Raw genomic sequence first — 25,686 nt, forward strand, 5'->3', positions numbered from 1 at the left:
GGCCTTGGCGGCCGGGCGGCTTCCAAGTGTGCGGTGGTAGCAAGATAAATGCCGCGGTTTCTGTATTGTCTTTAAAGGGTGCCCCAGCTCTTGACGGTCCTCGTCTCAGACGGGTGCCTGTAGCTGCTTCCTTCCCGGGGCTGTCCAGAAGGCTTGCAATCTGTGTGAACCTCGCTTATTTTATAAGGAGAAAGAGGGTCGCCACCGCTTGTGGAGAGCGGAGCGGCCACTGAGAGTCCCAATCACACCTCTGCAAATGACCCTTCCCTCCTGCCTGAGGGAAGGGTCTCCGGCCGGCGGCGACAGCCCCTGGAGTCGTGCCTGTGGCGACTCGAGGGTGGCTTTGTGAAGCCACGTGTTCCTTTAGTGCTTTTTGGTGGTGGGTGCAGGTAATTCTGACCGCTCCGTTAGCGAGCTATCGCAGGGCACTGAAGTGGGCTTAGTGAGATCCTCAGGCCAGCATGCCTTTGCTTGCTGGCATTGGGTAGTGATTTTGATTATGTGTTTTTAAATGGAGTGTATTAACTACAATCTGATCAGGTGCGGCTATAAGTTCCACCTAAAGAGTACACATGGGTGGAGGTGTGAAGGTAAGCATGTGCCTTTTGGCATTATTTCCCCCTCTTTTGACAGATTTTCTGACCCAGCATGAAAAATAAGGTGAATTACTTTAACAAACTCTACTGTTGTTCCTTCTGTCTTTACCTGGAGCTTATTGTATAAATTTCACCAGATGTTCCTCTCATTGCAGCAGCTTTGTGCACTCCCAGCCTAAATCAACTGTCTATCACAAAGTCCCTGTTGTGAGCTTGCTTCTGTTTTTTCTCTTGGAAATATGAAAATAATGAAAAACATGAAAAAATATGAAAATATGACTTGCTACCATACTGATAAACTATCAAGTGAAAAAAATTGACATAGTAACTTCTCTTTCATACTTTTTTACGTGATAAACTTACCTTGTCTGTTTTTTCAAAAGTGGATGTCACAAGCAGTTCTATTTGATCAAAAGTTTGTTTGTGGGATTTTTTTTTATTGTGCTAAAGATGGTGTGTTTGTATACGCAAGCACAAAAGACTTGGTTGAACAGGTTAAATCTTTACATTGGGAATTGCTTTTGTTGCAAGGGCTTCCTGTCTGTTCAGCATATGTATGGTAGGGCAGAGATTCTTCTCTCACCAGGAAAAAGACAAACATATCCTAGACAAACTCTAGGCCTTTCCCATGTTGTGAGGTGCCTAAATATATACATTGCAATGAATAAGCATTTCTGGGACTTAATTTGCTCTGTTGGTGCTTAACTCCCTGAAGACTTTGATGCTGTTTGCCTGTATAGAGCAATCTTGAATCTTGCTCATAGGGTCAATCATTGTGTTCAGAAATAGGAGTCTTACATCTGGTATATGTGAATAGCCAAAGTGTGTATGTAAAGCTGTGTTACGAGAGTTGTTTTATGCAATCAAGAACTAAGGAAGACGGAGGCAAGAACACCAGAAATCTTTGCTAATGAGTGGGTAATTTATAAAAGCACAGCAAACATTGTAAGCTTTTAGCAGTTTGGTACTTCACCTTGGTTATTAACTCACTTGCAGGTTCATCCCAGGTCAAACAACTGACAACTGTTCTGCTCAGTGGGAGAAAGGGGATCTTGGTGGATGGTTCCTCATTTCCTCCCCTTAAAGGGGGTCCACCCTGTGTTAATACATTGCTAGTTGCATTTTTAACCTTCTTCAGCTCCTCTGGTACCTGGCTGTGGTGTGATAGGCCTTACCAGAATACATTTTTTTGGTGAAACAGTGAAGTGATCCTAGTTTCAGGTCACTCTGTCCTGGTTTCATATCATAGCTTTCTATACCAACAGCAGAGTCATTTCAGTAGAAAACACAATCTATACATATCAGCAAAAAGATTCCTCACAGATGCAGTGATCAGCAAAAAAAAGTGTTGAAGACTTTGTATTGCACAAGGGTGAGCGATGAGGAAATCCGTGAGTTGGTTAGCTTGTGTGAAGGCAGAACCCGGCATTAGCCATAGCACTCCTGTGGCTGGGCTTTGGCAGTGTTAGAGATTGTTCTAATAGTATTTTTAGCTGCAGTACATTAGGATTATTGTATGTTAGAAAATATATACTATTTGTCTCTAGCTCTCCTCTTCCAAGCCTCTCTTCTGTTTCCACTGAAATAATGATCTTGTGACAGAATCATGGATTTAATGTATGTGTTTTTTGTCTGACATAGCTTCAGTTTTCTGTAGTCTCTGCTTTCCCTCTTCCTTGGTAAGTTTTCTTTCCAATTGGTCAAAGCTGCAGATCTTGGTTCCACTTAAGATTAAGTGAAATACCTGTAGGAAAAAACCTGCCAACAGTTCTGATTTTGTCAGAGATGTTATAAATGCATCACATGACTCAGGCAAATAAGCAATCCCTGCCCTTAAGGCTTTAAAAGGCATATAAAACAAACAAGGCTAGAGAAGAGAATAAAATATCTAATCTTCAGTGAGCTGTTGTACACACCTTCATGCAAATCCTAGTTGGTGGCAGATTCCCAAAATTGGGAATAACAGAAGCAGAGGGGAAGAAGGAGAATTGGGGGACAGAACAGGCTAGGTTGAGAGATACTGTGATTGTTCTTTCCTGGCTAGAGATAGCAGGGCAAGAAACAGTCAAGGTCGTCAGTAACAAAACTGTATAGAACTGCAGTCATGTGCTGCTGCTGAGGTGGAGGCATTTGAACAGTGACTGAGTCCCTAGTTGCAGGTAATTAAATGCATCTCTGAACTCCAGACCATGAGGTAAATCGTGGTTACTCTTAGTGCAAAACCGGCTGGGCATTAACACACCAGGTTTGATATGATTTGAATTACTCAATTGACTTAAATCGTCAGCGTGCTTGAGTATTGCAAGTAATGTGTATGCTTCTGATCAACTTGTACTTTGGAAGGTGTTCAGGAGAAAATGGGAATGATGATTAGGATATGTGGGTAAGAAATCATAAAGCTGTGTAGTTACCACCAAAATGATGTTTTACGTTTGTGATCGGTTCTTAACATATTTATGCAGTTTTATCCTTTAGCTGTAAGGGCTGAAAATGAACATAGCATGTTTCCAAATGGCAGTTGGATGTCATAATAATAGCTGTAGTATTCTTGTTTCTTCCGCTGACATTTGTTCAGGGTGAATTGCCTTCTGAAAAACACTTGGAACTAATGTCCTGTCCCAAGTTCTTTCCATGGAAATGAAAAGACTCAGTTTGGAGTTGAGTGATATTTTTATGGGTCACAAGTGTTCTTTCAAATCCACTTCTTACAGCCAAATTACTAATGAAAATATCTGCTTTGATTATTTGTTCTGCTGTTTTGCACAGCTTTCTGATGATTGTGTCATATTTATAATTGATTATCGATAATATGCATTTACAGATAACTAAACTTCCTCTTGTAAAGCAAACAAATAATCTTGTGAATTTCTAGGGTGCATGTATTTTTGAAGAGCTAGCTCTACTACACCAATAACAGAAAGTCAGCCAGTAAGTGGTGGCAAATGAATTTGGCACAAGATAGATGGAAGAGTAAATAACAAGGAGAACTGGTGTGATAAATTTACTTTGCTTTTCCTTTGAAGTTCTGGGCACACTCATCTGTAGAAAGTGTGTGGATGCCTCCCTCCTAGTTAATTTCATTTTGTTGGAGGTGCCTCATTATAACACTCAAGCTTTTAAGTTCTGAAAAGGCAGTGATTAGTTTCTGGAAGTTCAAAAAATGTTGGTCTAATTTTAAGTGTGAAATTTGAGGTCTTCCAATGTATCTGTGATACTAGAGGTTGACTCATGTATAAATGATAAAATGTGTATTTAGTAATTAAGCATCTTTAAAGTGTTTATTTGGAGTATTGAGGGGAAAATAAACCAGAAGGCATCCAACTAAACAGATTGAGGATCTCACTTTACATTATTTAAAAGAATGCAGTCTCTAAAGATTTATGAGTTGGAGATGAATGATGTAATGCGTTTCAATAACAGATTTGTACTCCATTTCAGTGGAAGTTACTTTTTCAATTGATTGAAAATAATCTTTATAATTTTCACATCTTCATTCTAGTTCAGGGATGTCAAGTCAGATTTTCTGCGCTGTAGGATACAGGTGTTGGCTTTATGATAGAGGAGGAGTATTCTCTCCAGAAAGGTGTGCCTGCAAAAGCTTGTGTGTTCATCTGTTGCTAGATGCTCATGTAGTTTGGGTGACTGCATGTTGACCTTTCAAAGTTCCCATATTCAGGGTGTTTGTTCTCTCAGTTGACAAGTTTATTGTTGCAGTTAAAAAATTTTTTGTAAAATTAGTCTTACCCCCCCAAAAAGCACAAAATCTACCTCCCACACTAGATTAGCTGCTTTATTCTAATTGACCCAGACTTCCAATTTTTTTTCTATTCTGTAGTAAATGGCTGAAGTATACACTAAAGGTTTAATCGGGACAGGGGAAAGGAATAGTCATTAAATTAATTCTGGTAGTTATGTAGGGCCTATTCTTTATGGAGCTGATAAGCTAGTAAACTTGTGTAAAATGGGTCTAATGGGTCTTATTCAGAATTATCAATGTCTTCTTGAGCTAAGAAATGTTATTAGCAGTAACTTGCTTTTGGAAGGCATGGGAGAATTTTCTGGAGACTTCAGAAGAAAGTGGCTCTTTTCCAGACAGTCAGTTCTGAAGCAGAGGAAAAAGATTAATTTCTGTGACCTTAGATACTGTTAAATACAGCTGCTAATGGAAGAATTTGGATTGAAACTCCTGTGGGTTTTTTCATGTACAGTCTGTGCTTTTAGATAACTCCGAGCAATGAGGCGGTGAGATTTGGAAACAGTTCTGGGGAGGGAGCGATCTGCAGAATCAGTCAGGAGTCAAGGGTTGGATCAAGAGCGTTCTGCAGTAAGTACCTCTGCCTACAGCCCTTAGCAAGAGCCCCCAGTGCATTGACAGCATGTTACTAATCATTCATAAATTATGTGTCTAAGCACAGTAAGTGGATTGATATTTTTAGTATTGCAATACATCTGTGTTCATGCTTAGAACTCCCATCTTGGTCTTGTGGTGCTTCCTTATCTATAACATCTCATTTCCTTCTTTCTGTTCTTTCTTCTGTTCTTCTCGAAATAGGAGTCCCTTAATTCTGTCCTTCTTACAGTTTTGTTTGTTTGTTTTCCTAATGGTAGAAGTTCCTCTCTCATCCTAAGTTACATTGGAATTTGTCTCTTGCTTTGTCTGCATTGGTTCTCCTGTTTAACTGTGCATGAATTTGACTTCGTGTAAAAAAACCCAAACATGAAGCAACAAAAGGAAATGTCTTAATTTATATTTGTAAGTCATAGGGTAAAAAGGTGAAAAGAAGATTTTGCAAGAAAGTCCTGGGATAAAAAAATTTATAATGATTTCCGCTGTCTATATTTTGTTTTAGATTGTGATTTGGAGTCGTGGAGAATTCAGTCCTTCCACAATGGCAGAAAGGACAGATTTTACAAAATCACATATTTCACTGGCTGAATACAGCCCTGTCAACAAATCAGAAAGGACAGATCCAAGTGGAACACAGGATGGAGACCAAAATACATTGCAACTGAAGAAAGAAATTTCTTTAATAAATGGGATAAGCCTTATAGTAGGCAACATGATTGGTTCAGGTATCTTTGTCTCTCCCAAAGGAGTTCTCATCTACAGCAGATCTTATGGATTGTCTCTAATAATTTGGGCAATTGGAGGGATATTTTCAGTCTTTGGAGCTCTCTGCTATGCTGAACTTGGAACCACTATTACAAAGTCAGGAGCCAGCTATGCATATATCTTGGAGTCTTTTGGGAGCTTCATTGCTTTTATTCGTTTGTGGACCTCACTCCTAATTGTTGAGCCAACTAGTCAGGCAATTATTGCCATCACCTTTGCTAACTACATAGTTCAGCCTTTCTTCCCTTCTTGTGACCCTCCGTATTTGGCTTGTCGTCTCATAGCAGCTGCTTGTGAATGTAAGTATTTCTTGACATTTACTATGGTAAGTTTTTATCCAGGGTGGATTTTATTAAAACAAATCTTACCCACACTCAGAGTTGTTGCATACTGGATCTGCAATGGTTTGAGTTACAGTGGGGCAAAGAACAATTCCAGCACATCAGTACACAACACTTGCATGTGTTCAGTCAGTGAATTACCATTTTCTCATTTGGAAGCAGAACAAGGTCTTTAACTCTTCCAAGCTTACTTACCTGGCAAAAATGGGGGTAAAAATTGTTATCCCTTGGGAGAGGTATTTTAAATGAAACCTTAGGATACTCTTGGTGTGGTCTTAAGAGCTATTGCAGAATGGCTCTTATGCTATAAATTCTGGTGTAATTTGATTTGCAGTAATTTCTCAGTGGTTACATGGTTCAGGTACTACTCTGGTTTCAAAAAATCATTCATTCAAGATTATGCTCATCAGTACAACAGGATGTGTGGTAAAGCTGTTTTGAAAAGTGGAAATTTTGTGTGCACATTAAACACTGATGTAGCCAGCTCTGTTAGTCAATATAGAGAAGCAGCTGTCCACAGTCAAACCAGGACTGTTCTGCTGTATCAAAAGAATGAAACTGTATATTTGAACTGTGTGTGTCTGATTTAATTTTAGGTATTTTGTATTAAAAGTGTTTATATACATATTTTACATTTCCAGTAAACAGTGAAAACTGTATTTCAGCAAGTCTGTAGGACAATGCTTTGTGATGTACTAATTCATAACCATGTGCTCTGAAGCCTGTCACATGTATTGACATGATTTTATACCAAAAAGCTCACAGAGAACTTGGGCTCTTTTACTGCCAACAATGTGCTGCTTCTAGCTGGTTCCTTTTTGATGCATCTGTTGGAAGAGCTCTAATGTTCCTTATTAGAGTTGTCAATATAGGATACGAAAGGGAACCGACAGAGCAGTAGTGTGTGCTTCAGATATTTGACCTCTGTAACTGGTTATGATGACTGCAGCTTCCCCTTCCATTTTTGTTATTGTTGTGAAAGCATTAACATGCTGGTTGGGGTCCAGGCAGGGGAAAAGATAATCACAAATCTGTCAGTTTAATCAGTTCTGTTCCCTCCTTCCTTCCAAATGAGTGAAGGGCCTGTAATGTCATGTTCACATTCCTTAAACAGATATTGTCCCAAGGTATGCTGGCACAAATTCAAGAGTGTGGGAGAATCTGCTCTTCCATTTAAGGTATCCCCTCACTCTGAGAGCAGTTAGCCCTTATAAAAAGGAGTTTATTAAAAAGCAAGAAATTAAGACAAAGCAATTAAGTTAAAATTATTATATAGTAGGTATAGAAAGACAGTGTGATGTCCTCTATGTTTGCTGCTAATAAGGGGAATTAACAACTCTTTTTTTAGTGGAGACACGTGACAGCAGGATCACTCTCAGGCAGGCAGAACAATTTACTTTAACAGTCTGTTTTATGGTTTAAATGCTTGTTCTGCCCTGCTCTAAGTGTCAGTGCTAAGACTCACCCCTGCTCTACAACTTCATTTAGCTGTTAAAGCTTAGGCTTCTCCCTGTCCTGGCAGGGCTGATGTTGTTTTTCACATCCCTAGCTCTGGATATGATTAATCCCATAAGAATGAAGCTGCTGGGAGCGAAAGCCTGCACATTGGTTAGGTACAGATTGTATGTGAGAATGGGTGGGTTTGTTGTGGGGTTTACTTTTAGTTTTGTTTCTTGGGTTTTTTTTAATTGTAGTAGTAGCAATACTAGAGCTAGTGTGAGAACAGTCTGTGTTATACAGCATTACTTTGACAATTGTTTTGGCAGTGGGGTGTCATCTGGTTCTACAGAACTAAACTTGACAGTTCTCAGAAACTTTAAGTGGCTAAACAATAATTAAGTTGAAGAAAACAGAGTCATTTTAGTGAAAGAAAGAGAGGACATGTGGCTTATTCAGAATTTTGATTATCTTTCTCTTTTTTTTTCCTTATAAGGTATCAGAGTATCATTTTGTCTGAAGTAGAGACCAAGCCCTAACTTACTGATAATAATTCATCCCAATGAAAGTTGCTTTTAAAAAAAATGGCTGAAATAAACCCAGTGAGCAAGTACTCCAATCACTAGTACTGAAGAGCAGAGACTGAGCAGAGTGGTTTTTTTCCTGAGGTCTCTGTGGGAGCTGCAGCAGTCCTGACTTTTGAAATTTGATACAACTGGGGTTTTTTTTCCCCCCCTCATCTTGCCAAGCTCACTTGAACCTCGTTCAGCTTGGCCAGACTGTTTAACATACTAATGCCATACTTGTCAGATCATTACCTTTCTTTTGTTACCTTTTAAAAGTTATTGTTTTCAATTTGGTAACTGTGCTTAGGTAAATTTTTATCTTAATAGTATCATGGTGTTCTTGGATTATGGGAAAGGAGATAATATATCACATCTTTTTATTTAATTTTGATTTACTACTACCTTACTCCTGAAACAATCAAGTTTCATTTTTATTTATATGCATATTTAAAAGATGCAGTACAAGGAGACTCTGTAGAGATAAAAAGTACAGTGGTATATAAACACTTTTTCACTAGCTAGAGAGAAAACTGAGATTTGGGGGAAATATTGTTTCCAATACAGAAGTTTCAATAATATAGTGATAATCTGGTTTAGAAAAATATGTACTGAATTAGGATCTGTTAAATAAAGAATACTGAAGGTACTGAATCCTATTAAATATACAGCCCTTGAGTTCAGGCAGAGGTTGTCTGACTCTCCACTTCAGAAAAAGATAATGAATGCAAAAGCAAAATGTTGAGAGTCATGAGAACTGTCTTGGGGAAGTTGATCACATGAGTAAATTTAGTCAGCAACTACAAAATGTTTGTGAGATCAGAAAGTCTCATTTCAAGTTTCATTGCAATCTTGTGAAATAGGTCTGACTCTCTAATTTATTTTGATTAGAGGGCTAAATACACTCAGAATACTCATTACTTCCTACCAATTTGTAAAAATCCAGGCTACTGTTGTATTAGCTGTAAAGCATATGCTCTTTTAGAACCACAGCTTAGGTTGGAAGGGACCTTGAAGGTCATCTTGTACCAACCCCTGCCGTGGGCAGGGACACCTTCCACTAGACCAGATTGCTCCAAACCTCATCTAACCTGGCCTTGAGCACTTCCAGGAATGGGGCACCCCCAGCTTCTCTGGGCAACCTGTGCCAGTGCTTCATGACCCTCACATAGAAGGATTTCTTAATGACACCTAATCTAATCTAATCTACCTTCTTTCCAGTTAAAGCCATTATCCCTTGTCCTGTCAGTACGTGCCCTTGTAAAATCAATCTGTTCTCCATAATACAGTTCAGTAGAACTGGAAAAGAGTTTTGAATCACCTGTAATCATACTTAGCATTGCAGCTACTTCATGGATGTTGAACTCAGCCTAACAAAGAAGCATAAGAAAAGCTGTTCAACACTCTTTTGTTTGCCCAAAGGAATTTCTAGATAATCTTTCACTTACTGGAGCAATATTGCTACACTGAAATGAATTATTTCATGTAGCAGTTCCTTTAGTTTTAGGATAGTTGCAGAGTGCAGCTGATGAGGGGTAATGTTAGGAAAGTGGGCATGTAATCAGAGAGCAGGAAGGTCTTTCCTTCTGTCTGTTGAAACAGTGTGTTTAGAACATGTTTCCTCCTGTTTTATTGGAATCAGTGTGTTTTCAGTACTTGTGTATTTGGCTTAGTTTAACCTAAGTATTAGTATAACAAGTAAGTGCATATTTAGATTACAATTAAAAGCTTTGAAAAGTGAGTTAAACTGAGCATTGTTCAAATAGTCTTTTAATTTTTCTTTTCTTTTCCTCCCCTAGGTCTTCTAACATTTATAAATTGTGCCTACGTTAAGTGGGGTACACGTGTGCAGGATGTATTTACTTACGCCAAAGTGCTTGCTCTTATTGCCATCATCGTCACCGGACTTGTTAAAATATGCCAGGGTAAGCTTGTAAAATTAAAGCAAAGGTTTGTGTTTATCAGTTAAACTGAGTGACTGCTCTAAAGACTGTAAACTACCCCTGTATGTTTTATGAAAAGCCTCAGTAAAAAAAGCATAATACAGCCACCTTGAAAATACCAATAATACCAATGTTAGACATTATCATGAAACTGTGTCATGAGATATCCATTCAATCTCAGTTGACTTTGAACTTGGTTAAAGAAGGTAATTGATTGCTCAGCAATGTTGTGTAATTTACAGCCTGCAGTACAGAATAATAAAGGAAGTGAAAACAGCAATATACAGAGACAGTGGCAGTGGAGAAAGTTACAAATTTCTCTAAGGAACATGCTACTTTACAGTGAGATCAACTGAATATTTTTTTTACAAAATGAATCTCCAATCTGAAAGTGTCTGAACTTAAAGCACAAATAGATTTCTAAGAATATGTAGGTAGATTTGTGAAACTACAGCTGTTTTTGCTCAAAGCCTGAGTTCGGCTAAAGCTGTTGAGAATTAGAACGTGTGTGTGTTGGGCGGTGTGCCTTCAAGTTAGGAGAAATTATGAATTTAGTTTTATTTTTAGCCCTTCCTTTGGGAAGAATTTGTTGGTGTGTTAGCTTAAGAAAATTATCCTGCTTTCAAAGCTGCCATAAAGATCTGTCTTTCCCCGGCAATCTGACAATTTATGTCCTTTGCTCTAACTGGTTATTGTTGAAAGTTCAAGAGCAAGATAACTACCGTGAACCAAACAAAAATACGCATATGTGAGCACCAGGTTTAATCGTTAACACATCAGCCCATCCCTTGTTTCATAGATACTGAGCTTGTTCACATCTAATTTCCTTGACATTGTCTCCTCTTTATATTCCTAACTCAGCAGTTACTCCACCTGTGTCTGTGCCAAGGGAGTAGCAATGTCTAATTGGGATAAAAAGTAGGGAAGAGAAATAAGATATTTTAGAGGCCTCAAATATTACCCTGGCCAGTTTTAATGGAGTTTAAACACTTCAGATGCGTACTACAGAGCATGTTTTGGAGTTACACAGTAACTTGCCTTTCTGTTTTTGGCAGTTTTGTGTGTGTTTGTATATATATACAGTCTGAATATATAAACTGTGATTGATGAGCTTGTCTTGACTTGCCTAAAGTCAAAAGATGGCACAAGTTTTCACAAATACTGGTCCAAAAAACATACATACACTTTTAGCTTGGGAAAAATTTGTCTTAACAGTAGTACTTTATGCTCCATTATTTTTTCTCAGTTGTGTATTTTTAATAGCAAAACCTCAAACATCCATGTAGGTGTTTTTGTGGGGGTTTCTTGTCATAGTTGTCTAAAATCACTTGTAATCTTTGTTTTCTGCATAGGCTAAATGTTTGAAAATTTAAAAGGATTTAGAAGAATAGAGTGGGTTATTTTCTAAATATATATGTTATAAACCCCCACCCTTAAACTGAGTTCTGTCATTGCCAGTTGTTCATAACTTAGTTGGAACTTAATGTTCCTGAACTTCTTGTGCCACTGTGGACAAACCAGGTGTTTAATTTTAGAGCAGTATCATACACACCCAATAATTTTTAGTAGTTTTGAATGCCATGCTTATTCTCATGGCTAAAACACAGAGTAGAATTGGAAGAAAAGGTCTTAATAAGCAGATTTGAAGAAATTAGTGTTTCTGTGGTGTTTTTGCAATTGTGTGCCACATTGAAAAACATTACTTACTGTATTTTTTTATCCTGTCCTTCATTGCATCTCTTCCACACAGGACATATATGGCACTTTAAGAACGCTTTTGAGGGATCCTCCTTTGATATTGGAGACATCTCCCTTGCGTTATATTCTGCCTTGTTTTCTTACTCTGGTTGGGATACGCTCAATTACGTAACAGAAGAAATCAAAAACCCAGAAAGGTAAATGATCTGAGCTTTCTAAATGTGGATATTTCCCAAGTTGATGGGTTTGTGGATGTTATTCACTAATGAATTCTGAGCTTACACAGAAATGAGTAGAACTGCTCTGCTGGTGAGGCTGTGTATGGCCACTGGCAAAGATTTACTAAACTCCATTAAAAATGAAAAAGAGAGAAAAACATAAGAATAAATAAGTGTAGATGATTGCAGGATGCTGTATTCCGTGCTAGGTAAGCTTTCAGTTCAAGATGCTGTTACTATTTATTATAGTAGATGTCAGTGTTGCAGTGGAACAGGTACCTAAGTGTTGTCTGTGTTTACCTGTGCAGTCATTCTGATTTCATATTTAAGAATGTTAATCTTTTCCATGAATTTATGCTCTAAAATGTGACTGGCTAATCTTGCTCAGTTGTGAGTCTGTAAGCAGACACCTTTATGTTAGAATAGACTCCCCTTTGATAATTTTTACATCCTGTTATGAACAGCAGCTCAGATTGCTATAGCTGAATGATAAAGAATGAATGAGATTTTTTTTTTTTTTAGTTCTCCCAACTGATTTTGACTTTTGCGGTTTATTTTCTTCTATGTTGGATGTTGAGTTTTATGCTGAGTGTTTATCTAACCAGGAAAGTTATCTATTAAAAAGATAAAATAGTGGATAAGTATTTTAACTCTAAAACTAGCTATTTTTAGTCAGATTGAATTCCAGATTGACAGTTTGTTTCTTCAAATCCTCTTTTAAAGACTTGATAAACATATTCAGAATGCATACATTTTGTATTTTCATCAGTCATTTGGTCCTTCAAATTGTGGTTTTTTTCTGCTAAAAACTCCTTTTTTTGAGTACTGTTGCAGTGCCTTTTCTTCTTTTTAAAGTTAGTGTATTGTTCTCTGTTATCAGTTTGATAGCTGTTCTATTAGATGTATAATTCTGAAAAACAATTTTTCTCCCAGGATATTTAGCTGATGAAAATTTCTTCATATTCATTTGCTCTATATAGGCATCAGTGCCTAATACAAGCTTCATTCTTGATAGAATGGTAGCTGGTAAAGTGAACTTCATGTTTCAGCTTTCTGCATTGACAGTTCTTGGGAATAATGAGGTATTCCATAATTCTACAAAATTACTACAAGAATTATATATTTTTCATGTTCACTTGATTGGTAGTGCCTTCATGCTTGTCCACCCAAAAGCTGCAATCCACAAATTACATTTGACATTGGCTTCATTAATCTTGGATGATGCAAAGTCCTTAAAATTCTATTTGAGATTTTTGTTACATTGTGTAATATTTCTGAATTAAATTCACAGTTTTCTGCTTCTCTTTCTTCTCTGTGCTGGGATTCTCGGGTCTCTTACTATGAGTGTGCAACCTGGAAGAAGAGTCAGAGCTCCCAGTTACTAATTTACTGATTTATATGGAGGATTGTGGGGTATGTTTGTTTTTCTGCTTCCATGGCAGCAGACAGACACAGCTGGACTTCTGGGCCTCAGGAAGTTTTTGAGGGAACTTTCAATGTTTTAGTCAGACTGGTAATTTTTATGCTTTGGGGTTTTGTTGTCTGGAGGTTTTTCTTGTTGTTATTGAAAGCAATGTTCATGGCAAATGCACATCAATGTCACCCTGCTCTGTTTGATTTCAAGCTGGGCAAATGTGAGAGTAACACTCTCAGTTCTGCTTCCCCTTTTGAAACATTTGAATATTCCTGTGAGGTTTGAGGAAAGAATCAGGCTGAGAAAAGCCAAAGCCTAAAATTAAAAATCTGTTTCTGCTCTGTAGTTTCTTTCTGTGGAGCTGCACACTTAGGACTGTGAGTTTATCTCACAGTTAAGTCTTATCTGCTTACATCTAAAGGTTAGCACTGTTTTCCTGTTACTCTTGACTTCTTTTTGTACAGCTTTCTAGACATGTGTTGCTAGTAAGCTACACCACATGCTGGGGCTCACAGCTGTTCAGCAATTTTAGATCTGCATCTCTGTTGTGCAGCTCAGTTAGCTTGTTCTCTGCAGTGGTGAGTGCAGATGAGAAGAACAGGGGTTTGGTTTAATAGATCTCCCTGCACCAGTTCTAGGAGTAGGTTCTGGAAGGACATCCCCATTCCCCAGGGAGGAGTGCAATGACTCAGAACTCTGCCTCTTTGGGTTCTAGTTGTGGTGATTAACACAGACAGTAGGAAATCATTTAAAGCATTTAAGTTTGAAGGCTGTTATTACAGATCTGGAAACCTTGAAGTTAGAGTATTTGAAGAGCGATTGCATAGAATCCCTTTTTACACATAATTTAGGTTATAAGTTACTATAAAAATCAGATTTTTTCCCAGTCTTCTGTATTATAATTTCTAGTTATAAAAGAAACCAAACTCTGGTTCCAGAGATACCTTCTTTTGAAATCTTTATTTTGGCTTCATAACTTTACTGTCTATTGTAAAGGATACAAATAAATAACTGTAATCTGTTACTACTAATGGATTTTTTTTTTTTCCCTGCAGTTATGGGTTGTGGAGTTTTGGTTGTTTTTGTCTTACAGGAACTTGCCCCTGGCTATTGCAGTATCTATGCCAATTGTGACAGTTATCTATATTATGACCAATATAGCTTACTATACAGTGCTGGATGCTCAAGCTGTTCTCGCTAGTGATGCTGTGGCAGTGGTAAGTTGACCAAGTGTTATGAGTGTTTGAGATTGCTTATAAAATCATTGGTAAGGGTATGAGCAAAAACCAGACTCAGTGTTAAGCAACAGCACAACAAAGTTCGTTGGCAAGATTGACTGTACTACTTCTAGGACAGTTAAGGCACACCAAGGAAAAACAAGCAACAACAAAACCAAATACAATCCAGGCAATCAAAACAGAAATTAACTGAGAGCTACCTAGGTGTATATGTGTGTGTGTGTGTGAGTGACAAAAGGATAGCGAGAACAAGGAAAAAAGGAATGCAGCCTGAAAGCTTAACAACACTCAGACACAACAGTATTTTAACTTATGCCTACCTTAAGCTTAAGTTACAGCTTAATGTTAGCAATTTAACAAATGAGTAACACTTAGCAGCACTTATCCTAATTTATGACTTCCAAGTCGAAGTTAGCAATTTAACAAAAGAACAACACTAAGCAGCATTTAACTTAGCTTGTAACGATAACTTAACCATACTGACAGGCCTAACTTACTGAGATATCTAAGGCACTTAAACATCTAAGAAAGCCGTATTTCTCCCAGATTTGCTATAGCGTATATGCACGTTTATGCAGCCAGACAGAAGGAGTCAGTGCAAACAAGGTACCTGTGAAAAATTCCCCTCAGAGGGCAGTGAAATACTCACTTTGGACGCCTTTGCATCTCCCCAGTGGGTGAAGGGTCAGGCCTCGAGGAGTGAGGTATCAGCCCAGGACTCACTGTTGGCTGATCCTCCAGTTACAGCAAATGTGAGAGTTGGCTGGTTCTGCGAGGCCCTGCTCAGAGGGAGCTGCTCGTCGCAGCCTGCTGCGGTTCCAGGAGAGCTCCAAGGGTCTCCTTTTGGACTGCTGTTTGTAGGGTCACAGGAGAGTGGGCTTTAGTCATAATAATGTCTGGGGCAGCACTTCCCTTGATGGTGTGAGAACAGGAATGTTGTGCTGTTCTGGCAAGAAAAATATTTTCCAAGGCTGTTCATAAGGAGAGCAGTAGCTTGTTAGACAGCAGCAGTTCCTGGGAGCAGATGGTGTTTCTGATAAGCTCGGGAAGACCTGAGCCCAGGTGCTGTTTTTCAAGACTGAGGCCTAAGGAGCATTTCTCAGATCACGGTGCCTCCTGGAAAGGAGGAGGGGGGAATGCAACACCACATCAAGTGGCATTTTGCTACATTATTGATTTTGCACCTTCTAGGGATGCATTTCATTTCAAGGGATGAAACAGGAAAAATCCCTAGTTTATTTTAATAAACACAGGAGGACAGAACAACTTGTCATAAATATTTTAATCTCACGTAGGAAAGCAGTTAATGAAATCATGTCTAATAATGATAGATTACCAGATCTATTAAAATGAGCACAGATGCATCTTGTTACTGTACTTTGCAAAGTCACTAATTAGACTTGTGCACTTCGAGCTAACTGTAAATTAAGACTCATGAGTACATGGTTGTGTTCCTTTGTGCTGCAGTATTCCAAACATGGAGCAGGGTTGCTCTGAGCTGATGGTTGGTGCAAAGCTTATCTGTAAATGGATGTGTGGCAGCTCAGCCGTGACAAAGTTCAGCTTTGTATCTCCTCTTCAGTAACTTATACCACTGTCTTCCCAACACTGTATTCATTCCAAAAACTTTTTAACATTTTGAAATTCATTATTTTTGTGTATGGAAGGAAGTTTGGATCCAGTTAAAAGATCTAAACTTCTTAAAGTAAAAGCTGGTAGAAACATGTTCTGTACTTAAGCTAATAATGAAACAAAAGTAAAGGGTTGGGTTTTTCTTTTGCCCTGTAACTAGTGAATTAATGGGATTGTTCTGGGTACTTCATATACTTTAAAGTTGAAACTTGGGAAAATTTAATCTTTTTGGGTATTTAAATCAGAGGAAAAGAAATAATGCCTTGCCTCCCTTTTAGATTCCCAATTGGCTTCTAAAATATAAGTAGTTAGACAACGGATAGAGCGTTTTAAATACATCAAAATGAAGGAAGTATTTTCTCTGTTCCCACAGAGGATTACTGGGATTAAAAACCAGCTTAGTAAACCAGGAAACTCTTGTTTCAGATACATGGGCAAATGGTCCTGCAAAAGCTCTGACTTAACCTCATTTCAGACTGCAGAAATATTTGTATTTAGTGTAAGATTTCAAAGTAGTTTATGGTAAATGTGGGCCGTAACTTGTTATTTCAAATTAATTATATAAATGTTTATTTCAAAATGTATTGAAAGTAAATAATAATTCTTTACTAATATATAAATAATAATTCTTTTAGCAGGAATACACAAATACAGAATTGTCATGAAATGTATTGGGAAAAACTTCCTAAAACATCTCAGAATGAGACAAAACAAGGATAGAAAATAAACATATGCTAAGGGGTAATTGATTTCTATTGTGGACTGTAGTATCCCATATAAAGTACCGTCCAGTGACTGATAATGGAATTATTAATATTTGTCTGGTAGTTACTTAATCCAGACAAATCTAAAAGCCATTACACAGTCCACTGTCTGTCCTGATTTCTGTAAAGCAACACAGGTTTTTCCCTAACAAAATCTGGAAAATACGCTCCTTTGACAGCAGTGAAATTCTCCAATCCAGCCTATCCTCTAAGAGCATTCTGTGCTTGCTCTACTGCTCCTGCCCCTTGTCCTCGCAAAAGTTTATACAGCTGGATGGGGAATGGGATCAGGAAAAGTGACCCACCCTGGGAGACTGGGACAGCGATTCCCTGGGGGCCTGCCCAATCCATGCTCCTGAACACAGCAAGTGACAGCATTGCAGCAGCAATTGGTGGCCAGATAAAGGAGGGCTGGTGAATGCCTGAACCTTACTGCACATGTGAAACCCAGGCCTAAATTTTTATGACTTTATATATACTTCATTTAGTTGTTCTTTGAGATCGTTTTTTACCAAGAGTATGTATTTATCTTTGAGTCCATGTATACGTTTATGTATATATACATGCAACTTTCCATGAAATTGTAATACTCAGAACGGGACAGATCAGGTTTTCCTCTCTACTGTAGGATGTATCTGAACATGGAGGAGAAAAAAGGAAGACTTAAAAATGATGTAAAGTCCTTAGTCAATCTAATCACATGCAGAGATACTGAGTGACCGGGAAAAGAATGAAAAAATATGTTTTTGAGTTCCAAAGTTATTTTAGATGTTTTATTTCTTGGACTAATTTTAATGGAACTCGAAGAATGTCGGAGATTTTTGGAAATCTAAACATTAAGTTTTTACTCTATCTCAGGTTTGTCAAATACCTGAATTTAAAAGCCGAACTCATGTTCTATCTAAAGGAATTTTTGCTGAGATGTCTCATCAGCTGGCAAACAATGCTTTTCTGATTGCTACTATTTCCATCCCTTTTAGAATGATTAGGTGAAGGTGCAGCTGAAGTTTAATACTTAACACATGAGCTATTGAAGATTCCTTCTCACTGATGTGAACAATTGCCCAGTTTTATGAAACTGACTTTAAACTTGATCTACTAAGACATTAGCAAATAGTGTGGGCCTCTGGAAGGATGTTTGTAGAATGGAGGAGTTGACGCTGAGGACCTGACTCGTGCATGACATGTACTTTGCACTACTCTGTGTGGTTGGGTCGCAGTAGGGAGTGCAGCACGTGTGCTCTTGTAGTTAATCTTCTAATTTAGCCTGTTCTTAAAGGGGAGCTCCTTTTAGTGCTGAAGCTAAACAGTGTGAACCAAAAAGCAGTAAGTGGCAGTAATTTGGAGAATTGCTTCAAAAGTGCACTTGCAGTTCAAATTCAAATACTTGATTCAGGGGGAGGGGGGAAGAGCCAGTGGCTGTATTTGAAAACCTTCCTATAATATGAAAATGTAAAAATCTTTATGGTGAAATTTCTCTGAGTGGTGAAAGAGAGTTTTATCCTCAATGGAATATGTAAGAGGACTTAGGGCATTGTATTCTGGGGATGAATGAAAAAAGGAGGTGAGAATTAAGCTATTGAAAAAAATTAATCTGATGAAAATGAGCCACTTTCACCTGCTCACATATTCTACACGTGATACAAGACACAGATTACTTATTGCCCTTTATGTAGTTGGTGAAAGTTGATGTAGGGCGAAAATTGTATTAATGAATTTTTGAAGAAACATGGTAGTAATATTGCTGCATTTTAGTCTTTGGTGTAGTCAAGCAGCAGTTACATTTAATCTTCTTTGTTGCTCCCTTGGGAGGGAATGGAGTATCTTTATACTCTTCAGGGAAGAGGCTTTGAGCTGTAAAGGGGTGGGGTGAAGGTATTTCCGGCTTTTGAATGGATTAAAAGTTCTGAGGGAAGGAAGTATGAGTGTATCTTTCCACGTCACCTCGTGTACTGTTTTTCTTGGTGGCTGTGAGGCAAAAGAAATCATACCAAGGGATTGTATGGGGAAAAACATGATAAAATGTCCTCCTTTTACATCATAATTGCCTTCATTGTAGTATAGTCCCAGTGTTGGGCTAAGACGCTGAAGTTTTAAAGCTTTTTTGTTGAAGAAATTCAAGTGGTACAATAACAGCTCGCTTAAAAGTTCTGAAAATGCTCTTCAGATGATTGCTGATCATCTCAAATCACTCACTTTTTCAATGATTCCTGTCAGAGTTTCACAGTTGACTTCTGTTTTACCTCCTTATGCAAACCAACACAGCCTTTACTGTTAAGTGTTACACATATGAAAGTTACTGCAGCTGGCTCCACAAGCACTTTCTGGGCTGTTTTATCTCCTAACAGGAAACATACTGGCTGCCAGTGCACAGCTCATTACCTGCTTCCTGTGTTTGGTCATGTCTGTGGGTTTTGATTGAGTTCATATGATAGCTGGTATTTGTCAGCTTGCTTCTTTTACTTGGAAGAGCTAAAAATGCTTGAAGCAAATAGTTGTTTGTCCCGCATAGCCAGCTGTCATCTTTCTTGGAGCTGTACAACTTTGTCAGTAAACTGGGGATAAAGAGGACTACTTCAGTTGCATCTTTGAATATCATCTCATGAGTCCAGTGTAGATCAATCAATTCACCCTCTCTCATATTCGAGAGCAGGCTTGCTTTGCTTTGCCATGCTCCCTCAATGAGCTGGAATGTGGGAGGCTGTGTGTTTTATAGTTTAATAAATGTTGAGTTACTTTTTTCTAACTGAATTCAGGCTGAATTTTAAAAATTTTTCTTAGACCTTTTGGATATTACTTCTCTTCCTTCATTGACTTCACTGGCTTCTTTTCTGAAGAGGAAAATCTGTTTGTCCTTAGCCATCAGTGTCATGTTCCTCTCCTTTGCTTGCACTGGCACTTCCCCAGTAAGGTTTCTTTGGATGAAGTGCACATTCCATACCTTACAACTGAAGAACTCTTCGTTAGGGACAGGCAGTTGCTTTTAGAGGGGAGCTGTGTAGTAAGCTATTTGCCTTCTTTCTTGGAGCTAGCTGTAATTCACTGCCAATGCAGCACTCCCAATGCCAGTTACATGGAAGTTCTCTGGCTTTGGAATTCAAGCTGAAAAGCTGAGCTGAACTTGAAAGAGTGCTGTGTAATATTTTCAATAAGAGATAGGTAAGAGACTTGGAAAACACTGAACCCTTGTTCTACAGCTAGCTGTTAGAGATGCTAAGAACAGGATAAACACCTGAGAAGGTTTAGATCAAATATCTTCAGTACTTCCATGAGAATATAAATGGAACTGTTTTACTGTTGGAGCTGACATCAGAAATTTTACTGTGGACTGGACAGAAGAGACATCTTACATGCATGTAGGAATGCAATATATTAATGCAGCAGAGTAGTGCTGGTTCTCTTACCATAAAATTGTATTTAGTGACCTAAAAATGAAGAGGGAATTTTGTGCTGGACCTTGCACTGCACTGGTACCTTTTTCTCTGAGTCAAGGTGTTGCCGGTAATACAAGGAGAGCATTATGTCTGTTTGAGTAGAATCGATCAACAGCATGGTAATTGAAACAAGAATTACAGGAAACACTAACATTTAAATTGTTTTCTTTTGCACCTTTACCATTTTCTGGGTTTGACTGAGGTGCACTCTTTCTTTTCTTTAATATATGTGCCATTAAATCTAATTTGGTCAATGAGGAGAGATGTCATGCAGTATCCTGACAATGTAATCTATGGCAGTGGGAGAAAACTTGTTCTGCTCAGGGTCTTTTTTTGCATGTGCAGCTTCCTGATTGCCATAAATCAGAGTTTGTTTCTGTTAACAAATAGCACCTTGGAGACCTCAGAAGCTCAAAATTAAGAAAACACACTGTAGTTCTCACTGCCAGATCTTCCTGTGATGTGTGAATGTATTTACACTTTGCCTCAAGAGAAATGTCAAAGCAGAATTAATTGTGTTTCCAAAACACTAGTCAGATTGCTCATATATATATTAATCCCCTTACTGCTCTGTATGATTTTCAGGGTAAGCATGTTACAGAACTGAGCCTGGAAAAGCTCCTGGGCAATGGGATCTTGAAAAGAGTTTCATGAAGAGGCTCCGTAGATGCCTTTTAAACTCTCCTAATAGAAACGCATCATAAGCTTTGGGTATTTTTTTGGTGTTTCTTACTCATGTTAGGCTACACATGAGTGTAGCCTAAAATTCTCTTTGCATTTGTCCCTCCAGTCAATACTGTTTGGTGCTTTGACAGCCCAGCATGTGCTTGTAGCTCCATACGCTCTCAGTGTAGTCTGACATTTCTTGTGTGCCTCTAAGTGCACTTCTTGTGTGCAGCTAAGTGTGATGAAGCAGTTCTCATCTTGTGATTTGTAACATAAATGTGGGTCTTGCTGCTCATCTGTGTGCCTGAATTACTGAGTGTGAGGCAGTATTCCGTGTATTTTGTTGTGACAGCTCTTGATGCGGGGGATTTCTGCTGCTTTTAGTTCAACCTGTTTGTATAGAACTGTTGTTTGGACCTTTAAAAGGACAAAAAAGTGTTCCTGCAAACCATTCACAAGTTTCCAGCTGATGATCATGAGATCAAACTAACCCAAGACAAAAATAAAATTTAATCAGTCATTCATCCCTTGAAACAAAGCTGTAATTCAGTTTTTGACCATTCTTCTGGGAGTAATGTAACATTTTAGTCATGATGCAATAAGGGCAGTTCAGCTGAGAAGTGCACAGCTGGAAGCCTCTTCCTTCATTGTTATTCCCCGATGATGGTTTGAAAAAAAAAAAAAAAAAAAAAAAAAAAAAAAAATTGAAACTAAGGAGAACAATTCTAGGTGCATGTCCTACAGTGTGCATGTATCTATGTATACCTTACATACCCAATGGATGGGAGGGCATAAAAGAACTTTATCCTTAATTGCAAGTGTTAAATCAGCAATTCTCTGAATTCTGTTTCCAAGCTGTTGGAAGCAGTTACAATTCAAGTCTGGACTACAGGATTTTTCAGGCTATAGCAGAGATGACAATTTAATCTCTTAATCCTTCTTGCTCTTTAGACTTTCTCAGAAGAATCCTGAGATGATATCCATCCCCATAGTGGTGGCTTTCTCCTGTTATGGTGGACTAAATGTTTCTGCTTATAGCTGCCTCCAGGTAGGCTCCTCTGTCATCTTCCACATACCTTTGTGAATGCTCCATTCTTTCCTCCATTGCCAGCTCATTTGTTTTTATAAATGGACTTCACAACTCCCAGAAGTAGTGGTAGTTAAAGTGGAACTGGTGAGGAGCTCAGCTCAGAGGTCTGTCTCATTTGTGGAGGATCCATGATTGCGCAATTGTGGTTTTAGCAGAAAGCAGCCACTAACTCTTCTCCTTTTCCCTCCCTGCTTCCCTTCTTGGTGCAATGCACTCAGTGTGCATGCTTGATAACTTGATTTCATGTTGTGCTTTTCTCTGCCCTGCCCTCTTATGAAAAATAATCCTCTGATATGCACACAGTGAATGTTTATTGTTGCTGCTTTTACTTACACTTCAGTAACTCTTTCAGCAAGAAACACTGTGGAGATCTTTGGGTTTGTCTTTGTTCACAGGAGATTATAGCTGAGCTTTAGAGAAGACATTTCTTGGCATCTGTTGAAAGGAGAGTGTTGAAAGATTTATAAATTTGTACTCAAGTGTCTGAGTAATGAACTTGGCTGATTTTTGTTGTAAATGAGGGTGAAACCCTGTCAGAAAACACCTGCCTAAAGGCACGTGGGTCATTATGTGTCATGTTAAGCTGGTCGATACCAATAGAAAGATGAGCCAAACTTTAGGTACCTTTCAACTTTGTTTTGCTGAAAGATCATTTTGCAGGCAGATCTACTTGGCAAACCAAGCAGTACTCTTTTTTAGATGATTGTCAGTTAAAATAGTCTTACGCATTACCTCACCTCAAGTTTACCTCTTGAAGTTTCTCCACCCTTTTCTCTGTCAGGAATCCCAACTACAGCATTAGAAAGTACATTGGAAATGACAGGGTTCAGTAGAGGTTGTCACTACTCTTACCTTTTGAAGAGTCTGACTTTTACAGATCTAGGGAAATTACTTATTTAGGCTTTGAGCTGGATCAACAGTTGATGTAGAACATAGCCTGCATCCTGAATACATTGAATCTGTAGCATTTTGATCTGTATATAATTTGTGGTTTTTACTGCTCAGAGGAATGATTGCTGTTTTCCAAGATGTGTGAAACAACATTAGCATATCTTAGAAAAACTGGATATAGATTACAGGATGGAAATAGCTTTGAGTTAGTCCTGCACCTGTCATTCACACTGGCCCATTACCAAATTTTTCAAAAGGAAATGGAAAATGCATGCAAAGAACATCTTTGGGGGGGAGGGGGGAATTTTCTCCAAATGACATGTTAGCTAATTTGCATCCTTCAGCATAAGATTACATTCATAGGTTTTCTCTCTCTTCTTTAGCTTCAGATGTTAATATTATTTATCTAAATACTTATCCTTCAAGCAATTTTACTTAACATCTTAGTTCTCTAACATCTTGTTCTGTATCTTAACTTTATATATTAAAACAAAAAATCCTCCAGGAGTTTTGTGTCTAGTAATTTCCTTTGCTGTTTGGCTTCAGAAATCAGCAATTGAGGTTCAAATATTCCTTTAAAATATTACAACAATTGCTTATTAGAATTTTCGTCTTGTCCTCGTTCTGGAAGAGTTATCTTAATTCATTGATTGGATCATAATAAATGACATTCTGCTTCAGGAGACTGGGTTTCTCTTTGAAGCTGCATTTAGATGCAATAAGGATCTGAGAGAAGCACTTTCGGTTCTAGGAATTATTTATTCTTGAGCAGCAGAAATCTTTTATATACAATAATGTAAATGATTTGTTGCAGTTTCAGTTGGCTGAAAATGCATTCCATGGTAATCCATGGTATACAGAACACATTTCTTATGGCATGGTCTTCTGCTAAACTGATGTTCTGATTTCAGCATGAAATAGAATATGTCTATGGACTAGTTCTTTTATACTTTTCTCATGTTATTTTTTATAATATCTGTAGGAATCTGTGTGAATTTTTCCACCCCTGTGTTGAATGCTCCATTTTGAAGGAAGCCATGCTAAGATGGATAAACTAAAAGAGCTCTGGAAGAGAGGTGCCTTTCCGAGAACCAGAGTGACACAGCTGATGCATTGACTTTGAGCCTTTAGGCAGAGTTCAGTTGAAGTGATTATTTGGTTTTGCATTGTCCTTCAGCAGCAGGAAACCGTGTCTGCCTTTGAGGCTCAACTAAATTACACAAAAGGATGGAATACATTCTGCTTTTTAGTATTAATGATGGTACACAGCAGAGTTGGATTCTGAGCTGTAACCTGGATAATGTGCTGGACAAAGCACTTTTTCAATGCAGACAAAGAACAGGAAACTGTATCTGGCCAAGCTTTGGTTTTCTCAGCATCTTGTGGTTTAAAGATTGACATTATATACAGGGCTTTGTCCCATGAAAATCCAACCCTCATATAACAAAAAAAACCCCCCAAACCAACTATATTAAGTCTTTCAGGCTTTTTTGACCTGCGAGAACATTAGGAAAACAGATCATAATGCACTGCTATTGATGATCTGAAAGGTTCCTGGAGTAATTAAATCAAAATTTGACCACTTAAATTGAGATAACTTCATATGGTACAGATAAAGTCCAGTTCTGAATGTTAATCATCTTTGATTGAGCTCCTTAGCTCTTAAGTGTAATGATGAAGACCAGTGCTTTGAAGGGGAGTATTTCCGCTGTCGATCTTACTGTGTCCCGCAGCCATAGGGAGGAGGAGGAGAGAAGATCCAGCAGGCAGGAATTGTACAGCAAGATTGATTTATTTAATTATTTTACAAACTCTTTTATAAACTTTTTCTTCATAGTCTGGTTGGACAAAGGATTAGCCACGCCTTGGGGGTGATTGGTTAAAATCCTAAAACATCCATTGTCAAAATATTCTTCTACTGTACCATAAACATAGTTCTACAAGGTTGCAGGTGTTCTTAGTTTACAGAACTTCTGCTGTTATCTTCCATGAGAGAGAAAAGTATCCCACGGTTTAGAAGAAGCAGGAAAATTCCTTGCTAACAGCATTTTTGTATCCACAGGGGAGGCCAAGGGCAATGTGTTTAAAAATACTAAAATACTAAAATCTGAAGAAAATTTTTATAGTAGACAAACGTGCAGAAAGCTGAACTACTATATATGCTTTTTATGTCTGAGGATCTTGAAATTGTTAAAGCAAGAGAGAGATAAGAAAGCTATTTAGAGAAAGGTTCATGAAAAGGATTAGATTACTGCTACTTGCTAAGGTGTAAAATACTCAAATCTTTGGTGTTTGTTTGAATACTACTTATACATGAGTATGTACCTTTCTGTTTCCATAGTAGTGACTTCATGCTGTCTAATGTAGACACGATTCTTTTGCTACCATGACTGTTAGTTTGCTTCTGTAAAAGAAATCGTGGAAGTGATTCAGTTTCCTGTAGGTAAGATTGGGATGGGTAGGAAGGCTTCCTCCACCCATGTCCTCTGAACACAGCACGAGGGGATTTCTGCCTAACTTCATGCTAAAGCTAGCGTCCAGATACGTGCAGTGCTCAGACCAAGATGGGAGGTAGAATACCGTGGTGGCCGATTAGCCTGTGGCACAAGGGACACAGAGAGCTCTTGGTAAGACAGGCTCTGGTGTTA

General features: G+C 38.2%; 1 protein-coding gene across 4 annotated transcripts in view; it reads left to right on the plus strand.

Moving 5' to 3' along the window:
• The first annotated feature begins 6 nt into the window (after window positions 1-6).
• Window positions 7-25,686, plus strand: part of SLC7A6 (solute carrier family 7 member 6) — a 31,819-nt gene continuing 6,139 nt past the window's right edge. For 2 of the 4 annotated variants that reach the window (XM_017740970.1, XM_017740971.1), the window contains exons 1-5: window positions 7-4,920; window positions 5,447-6,008; window positions 9,850-9,975; window positions 11,744-11,888; window positions 22,009-22,105. In XM_017740970.1, coding sequence (XP_017596459.1) covers window positions 5,486-6,008; window positions 9,850-9,975; window positions 11,744-11,888; window positions 22,009-22,105 — 891 coding nt within the window. In that variant the 5' untranslated portion in view covers window positions 7-4,920; window positions 5,447-5,485. Of the gene's footprint in view, window positions 4,921-5,446; window positions 6,009-9,849; window positions 9,976-11,743; window positions 11,889-14,416; window positions 14,541-22,008; window positions 22,106-25,686 lie in introns of all 4 variants that reach the window. The other 2 variants (XM_017740969.1, XM_008638775.2) reach the window with 2 other exon arrangements.

This window comes from Corvus brachyrhynchos, unplaced genomic scaffold, assembly GCF_000691975.1.
Source record: "Corvus brachyrhynchos isolate BGI_N302 unplaced genomic scaffold, ASM69197v1 scaffold26, whole genome shotgun sequence".
Taxonomy (NCBI): Eukaryota; Metazoa; Chordata; class Aves; order Passeriformes; family Corvidae; genus Corvus; species Corvus brachyrhynchos.